This window comes from Mustelus asterias, chromosome 8 (genome assembly GCF_964213995.1).
Source record: "Mustelus asterias chromosome 8, sMusAst1.hap1.1, whole genome shotgun sequence".
In the NCBI taxonomy this organism is placed as follows: domain Eukaryota; kingdom Metazoa; phylum Chordata; class Chondrichthyes; order Carcharhiniformes; family Triakidae; genus Mustelus; species Mustelus asterias.
Window position 1 is genome coordinate 35,442,653 of NC_135808.1, and position 18,882 is coordinate 35,461,534.

Consider the following 18,882-nt stretch of genomic DNA (forward strand, 5'->3'; position numbering starts at 1 on the left):
CAGTCCGAAAGATGTGTTGGTTAGATGCATTCGCTATGCTAAATTCTCTCTTAGTGTGCCCAAAAAGGCATCGGAGCGTGGCGACTAGGGGATTTTCATAGTAACTTCATTGCAGTGTTAATGTAAGCCTACTGTGACATTAATAAATAAACTTAAATTCTCTGTATTCTCTGGTGTGAGTACCGTACTGTACAATCCTTTTGAAAAACAGGAAATGGAAACATGATTTCCTCCAACTGCCTCTCTTCCTTTGATGAAGGGACTGACTCCTCAGTTAGTGACTGTTACACGGTGAGTGCCAGTCTGCTATTCCCCTGTGTGGGGATCAGATACAAGTCCTTTTTTTCCCCTCACCTGATTCACACACCCTGTTTCCAGCAGGGTCACTGCATCGTGACCAGGAGCAGACAATGTGGCTACTTTCTTTCCACCAGCCAGACCTCCATCTTCCCAGGCACCGAGTGTAAAATGCTGTCGAACGCCAGTCTTTCCCTGGGAGAATGTGTTTAATATCAAATACTCAGGAGAAATGTTAATTCAATGGAGATTTTGATTTTTTTCTCCTTGTTTTCTTAATTTTTTAAAACCCACTGGGCAGGAAGTGCTGGAAGCTGAGGAAAATATTGCTTCAGTGTAGCTGATTGAAGGGTTTATCCTGGGAAATTAGACACACTGCACTCACTCAGGCTGCACATCCCAAATTCAGCTATCACACACAGCACTGGGTAAAACTATCAAATCCAAGCCCAGGCTTTTGGAAAAGGTCAAGGCCTTCAGGTAAAATCTTCAAAGAAGACAGTAAAAGATATTTCAATAAATGTGCCCCGGCTCCTCCCAGATAATTACACCTCACCTTCTCATATTCAGCAATGACCCATCAACAAAACTCAGCCTGTAAATCAGAAGGGAAATGCTTCCAATAAATACACTCAATATCCAACACACAGCTCCAATCAAACAGCTCAGCGCTCTGATTGACGGCTCTCACAGCCAATCAGGGAGATGTGAAGAGCCCCGCCCACATTTGACATGTCAATCACTCTGCTCAACCGATCATGTGGATGGGTCTTCGTGACTCGGCGACTTCGTGACTGCCCAATTCTGCGCAGCCGCTTTTGAGACAGATTCTCGCCCGGGACATTACCCATGCGGCATGTGACCCCGGGGCCTGCGCAGTGAGTAGCAGTATGGAATCAGGGAGAGAGCCAGCACGCGGTGTCTGATGGGAGTTGTAGTTCTGCCGCGCGCAGCGGCGGTTGGAGCCCAGCCTTCGGGAGTTGGAATGAGAGGAAGCGCGAGCCCGAGCGGCTGTCACGTGGGAGAGACTGGAATTGGAGGTGCGCACCTGTAAATCGCAGCCGATTAAACCCCTTCACTCCCACCCTCACCTCCTCCAACACTCCAACAGGATCATAACATCTCCTAGTACATAAGGTGCATCGTTTCTACCATCTTTAACACACGGAGAGCCCCTTGGCAGAGAAACTATTCAAGTGTGAGGTGTGTGACTGAGCTTTGGAAATCAGTGCTCTTGATTCATTAAAGTGTTCACACAGGGGAGCAGCTGGTCAAATGTCAGGACCAAACCTTCGCAAGCTTCTCGACTCTCGTGTTTTACCGAAGCAGTCACACTGGGGAGAAACCGTTGGTGTGGGATGTGTGCGACAACTCCTTCTCAAAGGCATGGGACCTCCAGAAGCATGAATACACTCAAAAGAGGAGATAAATCCTTCCAGTGTGAGGTGTGTGAGAAACTATTCTCGAAATCACACACCCTCCGTGTACATCAATATACCCACATACGGGGGAAACCATTCACATCTGAGATGTGGTAAAGCATTTACACTGTTATCAAGCCTCTTGGTCCATCAGACAATCCACACAGGGAAAACATTTTTCAAGTGTGAGGCTTGTGAGAAAGCTTCCTCAAGATCTACAAGGCTGTTGATACACCAGAGCACTCACACTGGGGAGGAACCATGCAAGTTTGTGACCAATCGTTCTCAAATTCATTGACCCTTTGTGTCACCAATGCCTTCACACTGGGGAGAAACTGTTCAAATGTAAGGTGTCCCCCAAGAGCTTTGCATAATGACCTGGTGAGTCACTGACAAATTCACACAGGGGAGAAGAAAGCATTAAAACAAACACAGGGGAGAAGAAAGCATTAAAACATTACAAGACAAGCAAAATACTGCAGATACTCAAGATTGTGAATAAAAATAGGCTGAGTTTTGTTGATGGGTCATTACTGAATATCTAGTATACGATGTGGAGATGCCGGCGTTGGACTGGAGTAAATACAGTAAGAGTTGTAACAACACCAGGTTAAAGTCCAACAGGTTTATTTGGTAGCAAATACCATTAGCTTTCGGAGCGCTGCTCCTTCGTCAGATGGAGTGGAAATCTGCTCTCAAACAGGGCACAGAGACACAAAATCAAGTTACAGAATATTGATTAGAATGCAAATCTCTACAGCCAACCAGGTGCAAGAGATTTGCATTCTAATCAGTATTCTGTAACTTGATTTTGTGTCTCTGTGCCCTGTTTGAGAGCAGATTTCCACTCCATCTGACGAAGGAGCAGCGCTCCGAAAGCTAATGGTTTTTGCTACCAAATAAACCTGTTGGACTTTAACCTGGTGTTGTTAAAACTCTTACTGTATCTAGTATACACCAGGATAAGCCAGAACCCTTCAATCAGCATAGAAGCAATATTTCCCCAGCATCTAGCACTTCCTGCCCATTGTGTTTTCTTCAAATAATTTGGGAGGAAAAATTTCAAAATCTCAACTGAATTAACATTTCTCCTGAGTATTTTTTTTGTATTAAACACACACTGGGATGATGGGGGTCTGGGTGGAGGAAAGTTGATTGCTCCTGGTCACTATCCAGTGTCCCTGCTGGAAACAGAGAGTACGTGACAACCAAATGAGGAAAAAGAAAGGACTGTATCTAATCCTTACACAGGGGAATAGCAGACTGGCGCTCACTGTAGAACAATCTCTGACTGAGGAGTCAGCCCCTTCAGCAAAGGAGGAGAGAGAGTTGGAGGAAATCATGTTTCCATTTCCTGTTTTACAGAAGGACTGCATCGTACTACACCAGAGAATACACAGAGAATAGACACCACAGATAGATCTTGACCATCATCCTAGGGACAACTGCACAACTGTGGGAAGACATCCAGTCCCTTCACAGCACTGCTCAACACAGAGAAGGTTGGCCAGTGAAAGCATCATCTGGAAATCAGTCGAGCTTTGACATATCATCAGACCTGAAACTGGTCAGTGATGTGGAACTTTCCATCAAAACCAACATTTTTGAAGCTTCAGCTGTATGATCGATCAGGGGGAGGCTGGGAAAAAGTGCGAGTGGGCTCCAAGTGTGGCGAGTGCTTCAATAATTCATCGAGCCTCATGAACCATGGACTCATTTTACAGGTGAGAGACTGTTCAAGTGTGAGGTGTGTGGGGAGGGCTCCACAGGCTCATAAGATCTCCTACGACACAAGGTGTCTATTGTATCACTTGTAACACAATGACAGCCACATAGCAGAGAACCATTCAAGTATGAGGTGTGACCGAATCTTCACTTAGTCATTAATGCTTGTGATTCATGCTCACACAGGAGTAAAACCCTTCACATGCAAGGTGTGTAACAAATCATTCTCGGTGTCATCCAATCTCTGCACGCATCAATGTATTCACATGGGGGAGGTTCATGAGTGAAGTTTGCAATAAGGTATTTGTGAAGTCTACAAACCTCCTGATACACCAGAGAATTCAAACAGGGAGAAACCCTTCAAGCATGAGGTATGTGAGAAAGCCATTACCTGCTCCTCTGATCTCCTGCTACACCAGCAGATACACCAGCAGATTCACACAGGGGAGAAATCCTTTAAATGTGAGGTGTGTGATCGAGCCTTTGCATAGTCATTAACACTCCTGAAGCACAAACTCATCCATGCTGGGGAGAAACCATTTAAGTGTGAGGTGTGTGACCAAGCCTTCTTGAAGTCAGGGAACCTCCGTGTACACCAATGGATGCACACTGGGGAAAAACCATTCAAGTGTGAGGTTTGTAACAGGAGCTCTTTGCACAATCATTGACCATGGTGAGTCACTGACGCATTCACACCGGGGAGAAACCATTCACTTACAACGTGTGCAGCAAATCCTACTTGAGCTCGTCAAAGCTCCTGCTGCATCAGAGGATTCACACGGAAGAAACCATTCAAATGTAAGGTACATGACAAGACTTTCACATAGCATATTTCCAGGTCCATCAGCACACTCACACGGGGAAATGGGTGGTAAATTTAAGTTTATTAGTGTCACAAGTAGGCTTACATTAACACTGCAATTAAGTTATTGTGAAAATCCCATAGCGCCACACTCCTGCGCCTGTTTGGTTACATTGAGGGAGAATTTAGCATAGCCAATGCACCTAATCAGCACATCTTTCAGACTGTGGGAGGAAACCGGAGCACCTGGAGGAAACCCATGCAGTCATGGGGAGAACGTGCTCCGCACAGACAGTGACCCAAGCCAGGTATTGAACCCGGGTCCTTGGTGCTGCAAGGCAGCAGTGCTCTTTGTGTTGGAGAGAGTGCAGGGTTTGGAAGCTCAGCTGGAGGTTGAACAGAACAATTATTGTTTGAGATGAGAGTGGAAGAGGAATTTAAGAAAGATCTGGAGTCATCCCTCAAGTCTTTTCCATCAAATAGATCATGGCTGATCTGTCTACCTGCCATTGCTCTACAACCCTAAACTTGTCCGAATTACAGTTTAAAATAACTTGGCAGCTAAATGTGCCATGCCAGCAGGACAGGGTTAAGGAGCCTTCTCTCCACGTGAACGTGTTTCCATCGACTTAAGCTCACCTGTTAAAGCAACCTTGGGCAATTCAACAATGGGAGCCATCACAGCTGCAGAGACACTTCTACAACTTCAGACAATGCAACATCTCGACTTCAAAACCTATCATGCCTTTACCGAGTATGGACTTAACAGATCCAACTTTTATAAGTATTGTTTTATCTCCACCTGTAACTAATTTTTGTGTGTATGTGCGAATGAAATCATTTTTCCTGAAGTAATTTCCAGACCAAGACTGTCGAAATAAACTAACCTTTACTTTTCAAGTATAAAAGGCTTTGTTGCTGGATTATTGTAATTTGACTGTATCACTGCAAGGGTAAGCAATCCACTCTCTGAAACACATTGTTCACAAGCAACTTTGGAGAAACACCTGTAAAGAGTCCGTGTTACTTCTGGCTGTAGTATTCTGAGAGAGTTACCCCTGATGTGAGTGTGTGTGTGTTCGTAAAGTGAGCCAGCTCTCAAGCGGATGGATTATTCCATGAAGATGGATTAAAGATGTTGTCAGGGCCACACAAATAATTCCTCAGACTCGGGACTCCCTGTACAAGCCCACCCACCATTTATTGAAACACAAACATGTTGTAAAATGGTTGAAGAAATTATCCTGTAGATGTTTATATACTGCATTGACCACAAATTCAATCAGATCACAATGTACCAGCTTTAAATAAAACTGCTTCAATTGATCAATTTTAAAATGTTTCTTTCAGTGAAATCCCTTGACAAATATGCAACAATCGTAAATGTACAGGTTGTGATTGAGAGTTTGGTTGTATCAGCATAATTGGCTGAAATTGACCGTTTCAGGAATTGTACATTGCATCATGCATGAATTGACCATTAACAATCTTTAACATCTATTTATTGAACATCACCCAGAAACTGGCATCAATCACAGAAATGACCACAGTCCCAGATGAGAATAATGACAGTGATGATTTTCTGCTAAATGTGCCTATTTGCAATGGCTCTTCAAATTACACTCAAGGTTTCTGGGTATTCAGACACCAACTGCCTGGGCTGGGACATGCCCAGGAGAGGAAAATGAAACGGGAGATCCCAGGAGAGGTGAATGGATCAGGAAATTCCAAGAGAATAATCAGAAGGACTAAATGAGTCTCAGAAATTGGGTCTGAGGGTAGCTGACCCTCCACAGCAGGTGTCCCCTGGATAAGCTAGTGTTGTAAGTTATCAACCCATGGAGCATCTACTCACACAATGAGCCCCAACACACTCCGCAAATCATTAAGTCACTCTCCCAGAAATAGAGACACTCCCCGAGTACTGGATCAATCTCTCCTCTCTGGATCTCTCTCCATCAATGTCTCTCTCCTGTGCATGTGCGGATCCCACCACTGTCTTGGATGCTGTGAATCTTCCTCTTCTGATCTGCGGTCAAACACATCCGAGGCTACACATCCCACACTGATGTTGTCAGTTTGAAAGCCTCCGAGGTTGAAGAATGCTATTCCCACACTAGAAATCTCTGTCAAACATTTACCAGGGGAACTGAGACAGCAGCTGCAATAAGTGAGGTTTTATTCAGATGGGACAATGACAAGTTTAAATCCCCACCTGATCTTCTGCTCAAAGTCGCCTCCGTTTCACCGGTCAGTTTCCCAAGCTTCAGGAAACTCATGTTACTCCAGAAATATTTGGATTATTTCAATTTTAAACAATGTTCCATGTGGTGTGTAAAATGGTTACTGTCCTCAAACCTTTATTTACAAATGACAACATCAGAGGTCACATTAATATGGGATCCGCAATATACAAAGGAATTTGCCCAAACATCTCCCTGGACATAAAAAGAACAAAAATCCCATTTACTATTATTTACAAGTTACTCCACAGAACCCCTAATAAAAATGACCACATATGAATAAAAAGCTGTTTGTTCTTTAAAGTCTGTTCCAATTTCCCCACGCCCTGCACGTTGCAGATATAATCTTTAATGTGTTCAGGTCTTCTTATGGTACGTGTGTGAGTTGTTTGCGAGTGTCACACGGGAGGATTTTAACTAGTTTGACCGCGGAGGGTAGGAACCAAAGCAAAGGTGATTTAACTGAAAGGGAACCAGAGAGTAGGGCCAGTAAGACTCAGAGGAAGAGCAGGCAGGGTGTGATTGCTAATCAAAGAGGGTCTGGTGGACTGAAGTGCATTTATTTCAATGCGAGAAGTGTAACAGGTAAGGCAGATGAACTTAAGAGTTTGGATTAGTACTTGGAGCTATGACGTTGTTACTATTACAAAGACTTGGTTAAGGGAAGGACAGGATTGGTAGCTTAACGTCCCAGGATACAGATGTTTCAGGCGGAATAGAGAGGGCTGTAAAAGGGGTGGGGGAGTTGCACTACTGGTTAAGGAGAATATCACAGCCGAACTGCGGGAAGACATCTCAGAGGGCTCATACAACGAGACAATATGGGTAGAGCTCAGGAATAGGAAGGGCGTAGTCACAATGTTGGGGGTTTACTATAGGTCGCCCAGCGGGAGATAGACGAACAGATATGTAGGCAAATTTTGGCAAGGTGTAAAAGTAACAGGGTTGTTGTGGTGGGAGATTTTAACTTCCCCTATATTGACTGGGACTCACTTAGTGCTAGGGGTATGGATGGGGCAGAGTTTGGAAGGACCATCCAGGAGGGCTTCTTGAAACACTATGTAGATAGTCAACTAAGGGAGGGGCCATACTGGACCTGGTATTGGGGAAATGAGTCTGGCCAGGTGGTCGACATTTTAGTCGGGAAGCAGTTCGGGAACAGTGACCACAATTCAGTAAGCTTTAAGGTACTGATGGATAAAGATAAGTGTAGTCCTCAAGTTAAGGTGCCAAATTGGGGGAAGACTAATTACAACAATATTAGGCAGGAACTGAAGAATGTAGATTGGGGGCAGATGTTTGAGGGCAAATCAACATCTGGCACGTGGGAGGCTTTCAAGTGTAAGTTGATAGGGATTCAGGACCGGCACATTCCTGTAAGGATGAAGGTTAAGTATGGCAAGTGTTGGGAACCTTGGAAACAAGAGATGAGAAAAAGGATGCATTTTTCAAGGCTAGGAGGCTGGGAACACACAAAACAAGTGTGGAATACAAGGAAAGTAGAAAGAAACTTAAGCAAGGAGTAAGGAGGGCTAAAAGGGGTCATGAAAAGTCATTGGCCAGCAGGATTAAGGAAAATTCCAAGACTTTTTATACATATATATAGAGCAAGAGGGTAGCCAGGGAGAGGGTTGGCCCCACTCAAGAACAGGGGAGGGAATCTATGCGTGGAGCCAGAGGAAATGGGTGCGGTATTAAATGAGTACTTTGCGTCAGTATTCACCAAAGAGAAGGACTTGGTAGATGATGGGTCTGCGAAAGGGTGTGTAGATAGTTTGAGTCCCATTGAGATCAAAAAGGAGAAGGTATTGGAGTTCTTGAGAAACATTAAGGTAGACAAGTCTCCAGGGCCTAATGGGGTATACCCCAATACTGAGAGAGAGGCAAGCGAGGAAATTGCTGGGGCCTTGAGAGAAAGCTTTGTATCCTTACTGGCTACAGGGGAGGTCCCAGAGGATTGGAGAATAGCCAATGTTGTTCCTTTGTTTAAGAAGGGTAGCAAGGATAATCCAGGTAGTTACAGGCCAGTGAGCCGTACGTTGGTGGTAGGGAAATTATTGGAGAGGATTCTTCGAGACAGGATTTACTCCCACGTGGAAATAAGTGGACATATTAGCGAGAGGCAACATGGTTTTGTGAAGGGGAGGTCGTGTCTCACTAACTTGGTCGAGTTTTTCGAGGAAGTGACGAAGATGATTGATGAGAGTAGGGCAGTGGATGTTGTCTACATGGACTTCAGTAAGGCCTTTGACAAGATCCCTCATGGCAGATTGGTGCAGAAAGTGAATTCGCATGGGATCAGAGGTGAGCTGACAAGGTGGATACAGAACTGTCTCGGTCATAGAAGTGGAGATACCGGCGTTGGACTGGGGTAAACACAGTAAGAAGGTGTGTAACCTGGTGTTGTGAGACTTCTTACTCGGTCATAGAAGACAGAGGGTAGCAGTGGAAGGATGCATTTCTGAATGGAGGCTGTGACAAGTGGCGTTCCTCAGGGATCAGTGCTGAGACCTTTGCTCTTTGTAATATATATAAATGATTTGGAGGAAAACGTAACTGGTTTGATTAGTAACTTTGTGGACGACACAAAGGTTGGTGGATTTGCGGGTAGTGATGAGGACCATCAGAGGATACAGCAGGATATAGATCGGTTGGAGACTTGGGCAGAGAGATGGCAGATGGAGTTTAATCCGGACAAATATGAGGTAATGGAAGATCTAATACAGATAGGAAATATACAGTAAATGACAGAACCCTTAAGAGGCAGAGGGATCTGGGTGAACAGGTACACAGGTCACTGAAAGTGGCAACGCAGGTGGAGAAGGTAGTCAAGAAGGCATACGGCATGCTTGCCTTCATTGGCTGCGGTATTGAATTTTAAAATTGGCAAGTTATGTTGCAGCTTTAAAGAACCTTAGTTAGGCCGCACTTGGAATATAATGTTCAATTCTGGTCGCCACACTACCAGAAGGATGTGGAGGCTTTGGAGAGGGTACAGAAAAGATTTACAATGATGTAGCCTAGTCTGGAGGGCATTAACTATGAGGAGAGGTTGGAGAAACTTGGTTTGTTCTCACTGGAATGACGAAGGTTGAGGGGTGACCTGATAGAAGTCTACAAGATTATGAGGGGCATGGACAGAGTGGACAGTCAGAAGCTTTTTCCCAGGGTGGAAGAGTCAATTATTAGGGGCATAGGTTCAAGGTGCGAGGGGCAAGGTTTAAAGGAGATGTATGAGGCAAGTTTTTTTTTACACAGAGGGTGGTGGGTGCCTGAAATTCGCTGCCGGGGGAGGTGGTGGAAGCAGATACGACAGTGACTTTTAAAGGGCGTCTTGACAAATACATGAATAAGATGGGGATAGAGGGAAATGGTCCCTGGAAGGGTAGAGGGCTTTAGTTCAGTCGGGTTGCATGGTCAGTACAGGCTTGGAGGGCCGAATGGCCTGTTCCTGTAATTTTCTTTGTTAGCTGTTCATCTGGTGTCTGCTGGTTCCTGAGGTGATGTTGTCTCTCTGGGGAATGTCGTTGCTGTGGTGAGTGTTGTTGTGATAATTGCTGCTGCTGATCTGTTACATTTGTTGGGGACCGGTTGACCTCTGGGACTGATGGTCGCTCAGTTCCTTGCTCGTTTGGTGAAATCATATCTTCTTCATCAGCAGTCTGCTGTGAAGAAGCAGCTTCTCTGGTTACATATCGATGTTTGAGGTTGTGACGATAGATCTGGTCGTTCACTTTCACTGTGTACAATCAAGGTGACAACTTTTGTACACAGGTCCCAAGTTGTCCAGTGAGCTAACTATTGTTGAGTTTGTTGAATGTTTGCACTCTACTGATTCTCTCTCAGCTCAGGTAATGATGTGGCAGCTTTATTAAAGCGAAATTTGTCTTTCTGAAGTTTCACTTTGATCTTGTCACTCACTCCTGTTATTACTTCTGGCCTCTAGTTTTTTTAGCTGTTGGAAGAGTAGTTTGGGTGCAGCACGACATTAGCCACTGCACTGGACAACTTTCCATGCCTTCAGTAGGTGTGTTTCTCTACTTTAACATTGCCTTGTACATATCTGGATCGAGTCAATTTTTAAATGATCTTTTTCACCACAGCCTCAGCCTTTCCATTTGACTGGGGATAGTGTAAACATGATGTGTGGTGCTGAATTTCTCAATCATTGATCAAGTGTCTGAATTCTTCACTCATGAATTGAGGGCCATTGTTACTCATCACAATATCAGGGATACCATGGCGACTGAAGTATGTTTTTAGGCATTCTGGTAGTTGTTGACGTCAGCTGGGTTAACTGCAAGGAATCTGAACAGTAGTCGACTGTGATGAGAAAAACAGTTCCAGTGAGAGTGACGAGCTCTACTCCAAGCTTCATCCATGATCTGCCTGAGATGTCATGAGTCATGAGCAGCTCTTTATAGGAGATGTAGGCCATTCAGCCCTTCAAGCCTGTTGTACCTGTTGATCATGGATGATCATCAAATTCAATATCCTGATCCCACCATTCCCCCTGCCCCACCCCCCCTTCCCCATCCCATCCCCCCCCCCCCCCCGTCCTCCATATCCTTTGGTCCCTTTAGCCCCAAGACTTATATCTAATTTCTTCTGGAAATCACATATCATTTTGGCCTCAACTACTTTCTGTGGTAGTGAATTTCAGGAGGTTCACCACTCTCTGGGTGAAGAAATTTCTCCTCACCTCAGATCTACCCCTTTTCCTCAAACTATGATCCCTAGTTCTGGACTCCCCCACCTTGGGAACATTCTTTCTGAATTTATCAATTCTGTTAGAATTTCATAAGTTTCTATGAGATCCCATCTCACTCCTATAAACTCCAGTGAATATAATCCTAACCGGCTTAGTCTCTCCTCATATGACAGACCTGCCATCCCAGGAATTAGCCTGGTAAACCTTTGCTGCACTCCTTCAATAGCAAGAACATCCTGCCTCAGATAAGGATACCAAAACTGCATACAATACTCCAGGTGTGGCCTCACCAACGCCCTATACAATTGCACTAAAACACCCCTATCCTTGTACTCAAATCCTCTCGCTATGAAGGCCAACATACCATTTGCCTTCTTTACTGACTGCTGTACCTGTGTGCTTACTTTCAGCAACTGATGCACGAAGACACCAAGGTTTCGCTGAGTATCCACCTCGCTCAATTTATACCCATTCAAATAATAATCTGTATTCCTATTATTGCTACCAAAGTGGATATTTATCCACATTGTATTGCATCTGCCATTCATATGCCCACGTAGGCAGCCTGTCCAAATCACGCTGAAGCATCTCTGCATCCTCCTCACAGCTCACCCTCCCACACAACTTTGTATCATCTGCAAACTTAAAGGTAATACATTTAGTTGCCTTGTCCAAAACATTAATATATAATGTGAATAGTTGAGATCCTAGCACAGATCACTGTGGTACTCTCCTAGTCACTGCCTGTCAATCAGAAAAAGATCCACTTATGCCAATTCTTTGTTTCCTATCTGCTAATTAGCTTTCTATTCATCTCAAGACACTACCCACAATCCCATGTGCTTTAACTTCACATAGTAGTCTGCTATGTGAGACCTTGCTCAAGTTGATATTCAGTACAAACACTGCACTGGCGAATGTGGCCCTTAATCTCCTTGCTCATGTTTGGCCAGTAGAGCACTTCTCTTTCCTTCCTCAGACTAGACTCGAATCCTTGATTGTGTTTGTGTCAATGTGCTTCAGTGTCTCTTTTCTCTTTAGGGATCAAGCTAAGCAAGGTCTCACATAGCAGACGACTATGTCAAATTAAAGCACATGGTATTGCAGGTAGTGTCTTGAAATGGATAGAAAGCTGGTTAGCAAATAGGAGGCAAAGAGTTTGCATAAAAAAGGTCTTTTTCCAATTGGCAAGCAATGACTAGTGGGTACCGCAGGGATCTGTGCAAGGACCCCAGTCCCTTTGTACAAGTTGCCATCTTGTTAATCATTTCAGCTCTGTCTGCCCAATAATCTCTTTCAGTAACAAGTGTGTCTATAGTTTGCTTGCTCTGAGCAAGACGCTTGTCGTGTCAGATTCAGATTCAATGTCTCTGCTGGGTTGATGATTCCAGAGCACGTTGTGCTGTTCCTTCTTGTTGAATCTGAAGATTTCACACTCTGTACCAACATCGTCACTTCCTTCAAAGAGAATTGGAGAGAAGGTGACCCAGTTCCAAGTCCCTGTGGAGATGTCGGTGCTTGTGAGGAAGTTAGTGAAATAATCCTGGCACACGTCACACTGAAAGGGTTTGTCTCTCGTGTATGTTCACTGACCTTCCAGGAGGTATGGGAACTGTGAAAACTTTATTGCTGAACTCACACTGATGGAGTTTCTCCCCTGTGAGCGTGTTGATGGACCAAGAGATACACTGACTGTACGAAAGCCTTGTCACACACCTGAATGGTTTCTCTTACTGTGAATCTACTGGGGCTTCAGAATATCAGGACTGGGTGAAATCCTTCTCACAGACATCGCACCTGAAGTGTTTCTCCACTATGTGAATCCACATCACAAACCTCACACTTCAAGGGTTACTCCCCTTGTGTGAATCCTCTGATGGACAAGGAGGTTACATGACCTTGAGAATGATTTGTTGCACACAATGCATGTGAATGGTTTCTCCCCAGTGTGAATGCGTTGGTGTACACGGAGGCTCGATGACACTGAGAATAATTTGCCACACACCTCGCACTTAAATGGTTTTTCCCCTGTATGAATCCTCTGATGGAGCAGGAGTCTCGTTGAGTCAGAGAATGATTTTCCACATAGGTTACATTTGAACAATTTCTCCCCTGTGTGGGTGCGTTGGTGTGTGCGGAGGTTCCCTGACTGTGAGAATGATTTGTTACAGACGTCACACTTGAATGGCTTCTCCCCGGTGTGAATGCGTTGGTGTACACAGAGGTCTGATGATGATGAGAATGATTTGTCACACACCTCACACATGAACGGTTTCTCCCCTGTGTGAATACGTTGGTGTATGCGGAGATCCGATGATGACGAGAATGGTTTATCACAGATGTCACATATGAATGGTTTCTCCCCTGTGTGAATGCGTTGGTGCCTGCGGAGAGTTGATGAATCTGAAAATGATTTCATACACACTTTGCACCGGAATGGTTTCTCCCCTGTGTGAATGCGTTTGTGTACAAGGAGGGTCGATGACTGTGAGAATGATTTGTTGCACACTTCACAGGTGAATGGTTTTTCCCCTGTGTGAATGGGCTGGTGATTCACCAGACCTGATAATTGTGTAAAGCTCTTGTTACACACCTCACATTTAAATGGTTTTTCCCCAGTATGAATGCGTCGGTGATTCACGAGTGTTGATGACTGTGCGAAAGCTCTGTTGCACACTTCACACTTGAACGGTTTTTCTTCCATGTGGCTGCTCGTTGTGTTGCCAGTTATACAGCATGTGCACCTTGTGTGTTAGGAGATCGTATGAGTCTGTGGAGCCATCCTCACAGTTGAACAGCCTCTCTGCTGTGGGAATGAGTCAGTGGTTCATGAGGCTCAATGAATGACTGAAGCCTTCACCACCCTTGAAGCCCACTCACACTTCTTCTCAGCCTCATCCTGACTGATCACCCACAGCTGAACCTCTGGAAAGGTTGGCTCTGATGGAAGGTTCCTCACCACTGACCAGTTTCAGATCTGATGATATGTCAAAACTCCCCTGACCTGACCAATTTCCAGATGATGGTTTCACTGCCCAACCTTCTCTGTGTTGAGCAATGCTGTGAAGGGACTGGATGTCTTCCCATAGTTGTGCAGTTGTTCCTTGGGTGATGGTCAGGATCTATCTGCAGTGTCTATCCTCTCTGTATTCTCTGGTGTCATACAGTGCAATCCTTCTGTAAAACAGGAAAAGGAAACATGATTTCCTCCAACTTTGCTGAAGGGGCTGATTCCTCAGTTCGAGACTGTTCCACAGTGAGTGTTAGTCTGCCGTTCCCCTATGTGGGGATCAGATACAAGTCCTTCCTTTTTTCTCACTTGACTGTCACACACCCTCTGTTTCCAGCAGGGACACTGGATAGTGACCGGTGCAGACAGCGTGGCTACTTTCTTTCTTCCGCCCAGACCCCATCTTCCCAGTCAGCAATGGAAAAGACAGTCCAGCAGAATGTAAAGCTGGCTATATGAGCTCAAGTCAGGCTGGCGAAAACCAGTTTTACCCTTCGAGTGCGTGTTTAATATTTTAAAAATTGAAGAAAAATATTAATTCAATGGCGATTTTGAAATTTCTCCCGTTGTTTTCCAGAAGGATTAAAAAACACACTGGGCAGGAAGAGCTAGAAGTGTAGCTGATTGAAGGGTTCTGGTTTATCCTGGGAAATTAGATACACTGCACACACTCAGACTGCATATCCCAAATTCAGCTATCAGACACAGCACTGGGCAAAACTATCAAATCCAAGCCCAGGCTTTTGGGGAAGGCCAAGGCCTTCAGGTAAAATCTTTAAAGATATTAAAAGATATTTCAATAAGTGTATCTCTGTCTCTCCCAGATAATTACACCTCACCTTCTCATATTCAGCAATGACCCATCAACAAAACTCAGCCTGTAAATCAGAAGGGAAATGCTTCCAATAAACACACTCAATATCCAACACACAGCTCCAATCAAACAGCTCAGCACAAAGCACCGAGTAAACAGGTCTCTCAGCTGGATCTTCTCACACAGCATAAGGGGCATTTCCACACCTGATTCCCCACAGGATAGTCAGACTGCCTGAACATTAGTGTGGATATTATGCAATGTAATTATTATAAATTCTGCTCCTTCACTCACCATCTCCTCACTTGGTTTTCAGTCCCGACAGGAAGTGAAGCAGCTGTGAAAGAGGAAGAGGAGAGAATGGGCAGAGTGGGTGGGCTCTCTGATTGACGTCTCTCACAGCCAATCCAAATATTTCTGGAGTTTCCTGAAGCTTGGGAAACTGACCGGTGAAACGGAGGCGACTTTGAGCAGCAGATCAGGTGGGAATTTAAACTTAATGGAAGTTTTTCCAGGCGGGCAAGTGAAATGGAGGGAAGTGGCAGAGGCAGCTGATGGGATTGTTCCAATCTTATTTCCCTGAGCAGAGAGGTCAGTAACCCATTAAATCTTTAAAGATTTAAGGATGTAAGAATTAGAGGGGAGTTCAGGAGAAATGTTTTCACTCAAAGGGTGGTTGGGTCTGGAACTCACTGTCTGGAAGGATGATCGAGGCAGAAACGCTCATCACATTTTTTTAAAAACTGAGATATGAACGTGAAGGAATAGCTTCTCCACATTTAAAATGGGGATTAAATAACTTCTTCACGTTGACCCTGTCCCATCAAACACTGTAAGAAGTCTAACAACACCAGGTTAAAGTCCAACAGGTTTATTTGGTAGCAAACGCCACTACACCTGACGAAGGAGTAGCACGCTCCGAAAGCTAGTGGCGTTTGCTGCCAAATACTTTGGACTTTAACTTGGTGTTGTTAGACTTCTTACCATCAAACACTCACAGAGAAGGTATAGCACGGGTTAGATACAGAGACAAGTTCTGCCTAAACTGGGATTAGCCCGGGCCACTCACACACCCAGATCAGGATCAAGCCTCACCTGTCTCAGTTACTCAGGCACTCCTGGAGTACAGACCTTAATGTCATTGGATGTAGTGCTTGGGAGCAGGTGCCAGGTAAATAGGGAGTGCTCCAGTCACAACACATCTAATGGTGGGAGGGCACACTGCAGACCAGTATCACTCAGGAATACAGAAATTTTCAGACAGTGGATGGTTGTTCTGGAGTGTGGTTCTATTTGAGTCAGTGGGATTTAGGATGTTTGAATTTTTTTCTCTATGTGGGGATCCTCTACCAGTGCCGAGTCTGTAGGTTGTTCATCACCCCTGGAGTCTACCCACTTTTCTCCAAAGACACAAAGACAACACTGACACCTGCAGCTCCAACTAGTTATCACTTTAAATCAAATCAAACTTTCAGGATGCCAGTTTACAGAATGAAAAGCATTCTGTGCACAGCCTTGGGGCTTAACCCCTTAGAAACTGAATCTAATATAATAGAAATATTATATTTTATTGTCAGCCGAGGCTTAGTTAGCACTTTTGTCTGAGTCAGAAGGTTGTGGATTTAAGGCAAAGTCCAGAGTCTTGAACACTGAAGCTGTTACACTTCTGTTTGTGGGAGCAGATGATGTATAAATGCAAGCTTTCTTTCTCAGGAAAACATTCTGCTTCCTGTGAACTGGAAATTATAAACCCTTTAATGGAGAAAGCATACTCACCCCCACTCCCTCACCATACTTAGGATAGTAGTCCTCCCTGACAGGAGAGTACAAACATTACCCATGATGTTAGTCAAACACCCGTCACCTGAAGAGGATCTGTCTATAATTCGCATCACCAACTGAAGCAGGGTCTGATTCTCCCCCATACCTGCTCCTGAGAGCTGGCTCACTTCACTAATGTTTGCTTCACTTCACTAACACACACTCACATCAGGGGAAATTCTTTCAGAATACTACATACAGAAGTTTCTTTAAAATCCCTGTGCTTTAGTCTGGCTCCCAATTCCGATGGTCAGAAGTGACACAGGATGGAGCTCGTGTCCATCATACAAACCCACCAATGGTTACAGAGATCCAGTGGTCATGTGGGTCCATGGACCAATCAGTTTCCATTTCTGGAAGACACACCTCACCCAGGTGAGTTAGTCAGCGCTTTCTAATTCCCAACTCTCTGCCCTTTGACCCTCCATTCGCCACAATGCTCCTGTAGCCGTCAATCTGCTTCAATCATTCCCTCATACCCACCTTCTACAAGAGGCTTATTCAACCTTTTCGCATGGAAAGGGCGGGGCGACATTTCAGTTTTTCTCACTCAGGCTGATGAGCAAATTTCAGATGTTAAAAGTTTGAAACAACGTTCAACGTGAATTTTAAAAATAGCTGACTTATGAAGGGAAACAACTTGTTGAGAAAAAGGACAGGTCAAATTAATAAATTGATCATTTATTAAAAAATGAGTGCCAAATAATGATGACCATTGGAGTGTCAGAGGGTGAGAATGTGTTCAGCTATCTCCCAGTCTCAGGTGCTTCCTCACTTCCCCCTATCACCAGGTGAGTGTTGATGTCTTTGGATGAGAGTGATTACGAACACTGAGACTGAGTGAGCGAGAGACTGAGTGAATGTGAGTACACTCTGACCTCCCTGTCACCCCACACACACATACCTCCCTCCGTTACACACAAACACAACCTCCTCACGTGCACAGCCACAGCCCCCCCTCCCCCACCCCTTCATGCCCCTCGCACACACACGGCCATAAAGAAGGCTTCCATGGACCACATAGAAGGGCTCCCTGAGCCACAATCTGACCCATATGGAAAAGCTTACCTTAGAAAGTTTGAGGGGAGAGTAAAAGTCTTGACAGAAATACCGCAGTTGAAGAGTTTCTCCCCTTTCTGAATCATCTGGTGTCCCGGAAAGGTCGAAGACATCAGCAAACTCAACACAAACCTTGCACTTTCTCCTGTGTGAATCCTCTGATGGATCTGGAGACTTGATGACCGAAAGAACTATTTGTCGCACTCCTCAAACTTAAAGGGTTTCTTTCCTGTGTGAATTCCTCTGATACTGCAGGAGGCACCAGGACTGTAAGAATGACTTGTTACAGAACTCACATTTGAAAGGTTTCTCTCCTGTGTGATTTTGTTGGTGAGTGCGCAATGTTGATGAATGTGTGAAAGCTCTATCACACGCTTCATACTTGAATGGTTTCTCTTCCATGTCGCTGTTCTTGTAGTACTGATGGGTGGTCGGAGGCAGTGCGCGATGTCCCTTGGGCAGTGCCAGCCTCCGATCACCGGGCAGTGCAAAGGGCGGGGCCTTAGGGGAGAGGCAGGACCATGATGGGACAGGGCCTATGAGGCGGATGGTGCTGCAACCGAGGATTGGCTGGGGTGGAGGGGGGGGGGGGGGGTAGCTGCGCATTCTGCAAACGATGATTGGCTGGGATGACGATCGACTGAGCTGGAAGGCAAGATCGACTGGGCCTCGAAGGAGGGGAATGATCGACTGGGAGGGGGTGATCGACTGGGCCGGGGTGGGCGGTGGGGGAGAGGGCGCAATATTCAGGCGAGGGGATGACTAACAGATCTCTGTTGCGCAGAACAGAGAGATCTGCACATGCATGATAGTGCCCTCTAGTGTGAGCAGCTGGCTTTCCAGTGAGAATAGACTCTGTCCACAGCCTCTACTGGCAGGAATCAGATTGTGACCAGATCATTTTTTACACTAAGTGGCATAATATTTCATTTGTGGCCTCGCTGAAAAAACATCTGAAACTCTCCCATTTTCATGCTCG

At 45.0% G+C, this 18,882-nt stretch overlaps 2 protein-coding genes across 3 annotated transcripts in view; both read right to left on the reverse strand.

The window, feature by feature from the left end:
• LOC144497015 (uncharacterized) overlaps positions 1-18,882 on the reverse strand; it is a 507,438-nt gene that overhangs the window by 354,077 nt on the left and 134,479 nt on the right. The gene's annotated exons all lie outside the window — the stretch shown is intronic.
• Positions 1-18,882, reverse strand: part of LOC144497013 (uncharacterized) — a 40,138-nt gene that overhangs the window by 4,370 nt on the left and 16,886 nt on the right. Inside the window, exons 1-4 of one of the 2 annotated variants that reach the window (XM_078217701.1) lie at positions 15,318-15,349; positions 13,055-14,376; positions 12,990-13,007; positions 12,841-12,915 (exon numbers count right to left, since the gene is read on the reverse strand). In XM_078217701.1, coding sequence (XP_078073827.1) covers positions 12,841-12,915; positions 12,990-13,007; positions 13,055-13,903 — 942 coding nt within the window. In that variant the 5' untranslated portion in view covers positions 13,904-14,376; positions 15,318-15,349. Of the gene's footprint in view, positions 1-11,052; positions 14,377-15,317; positions 15,350-18,882 lie in introns of those variants that run through there. The other variant, XM_078217702.1, reaches the window with a different exon arrangement.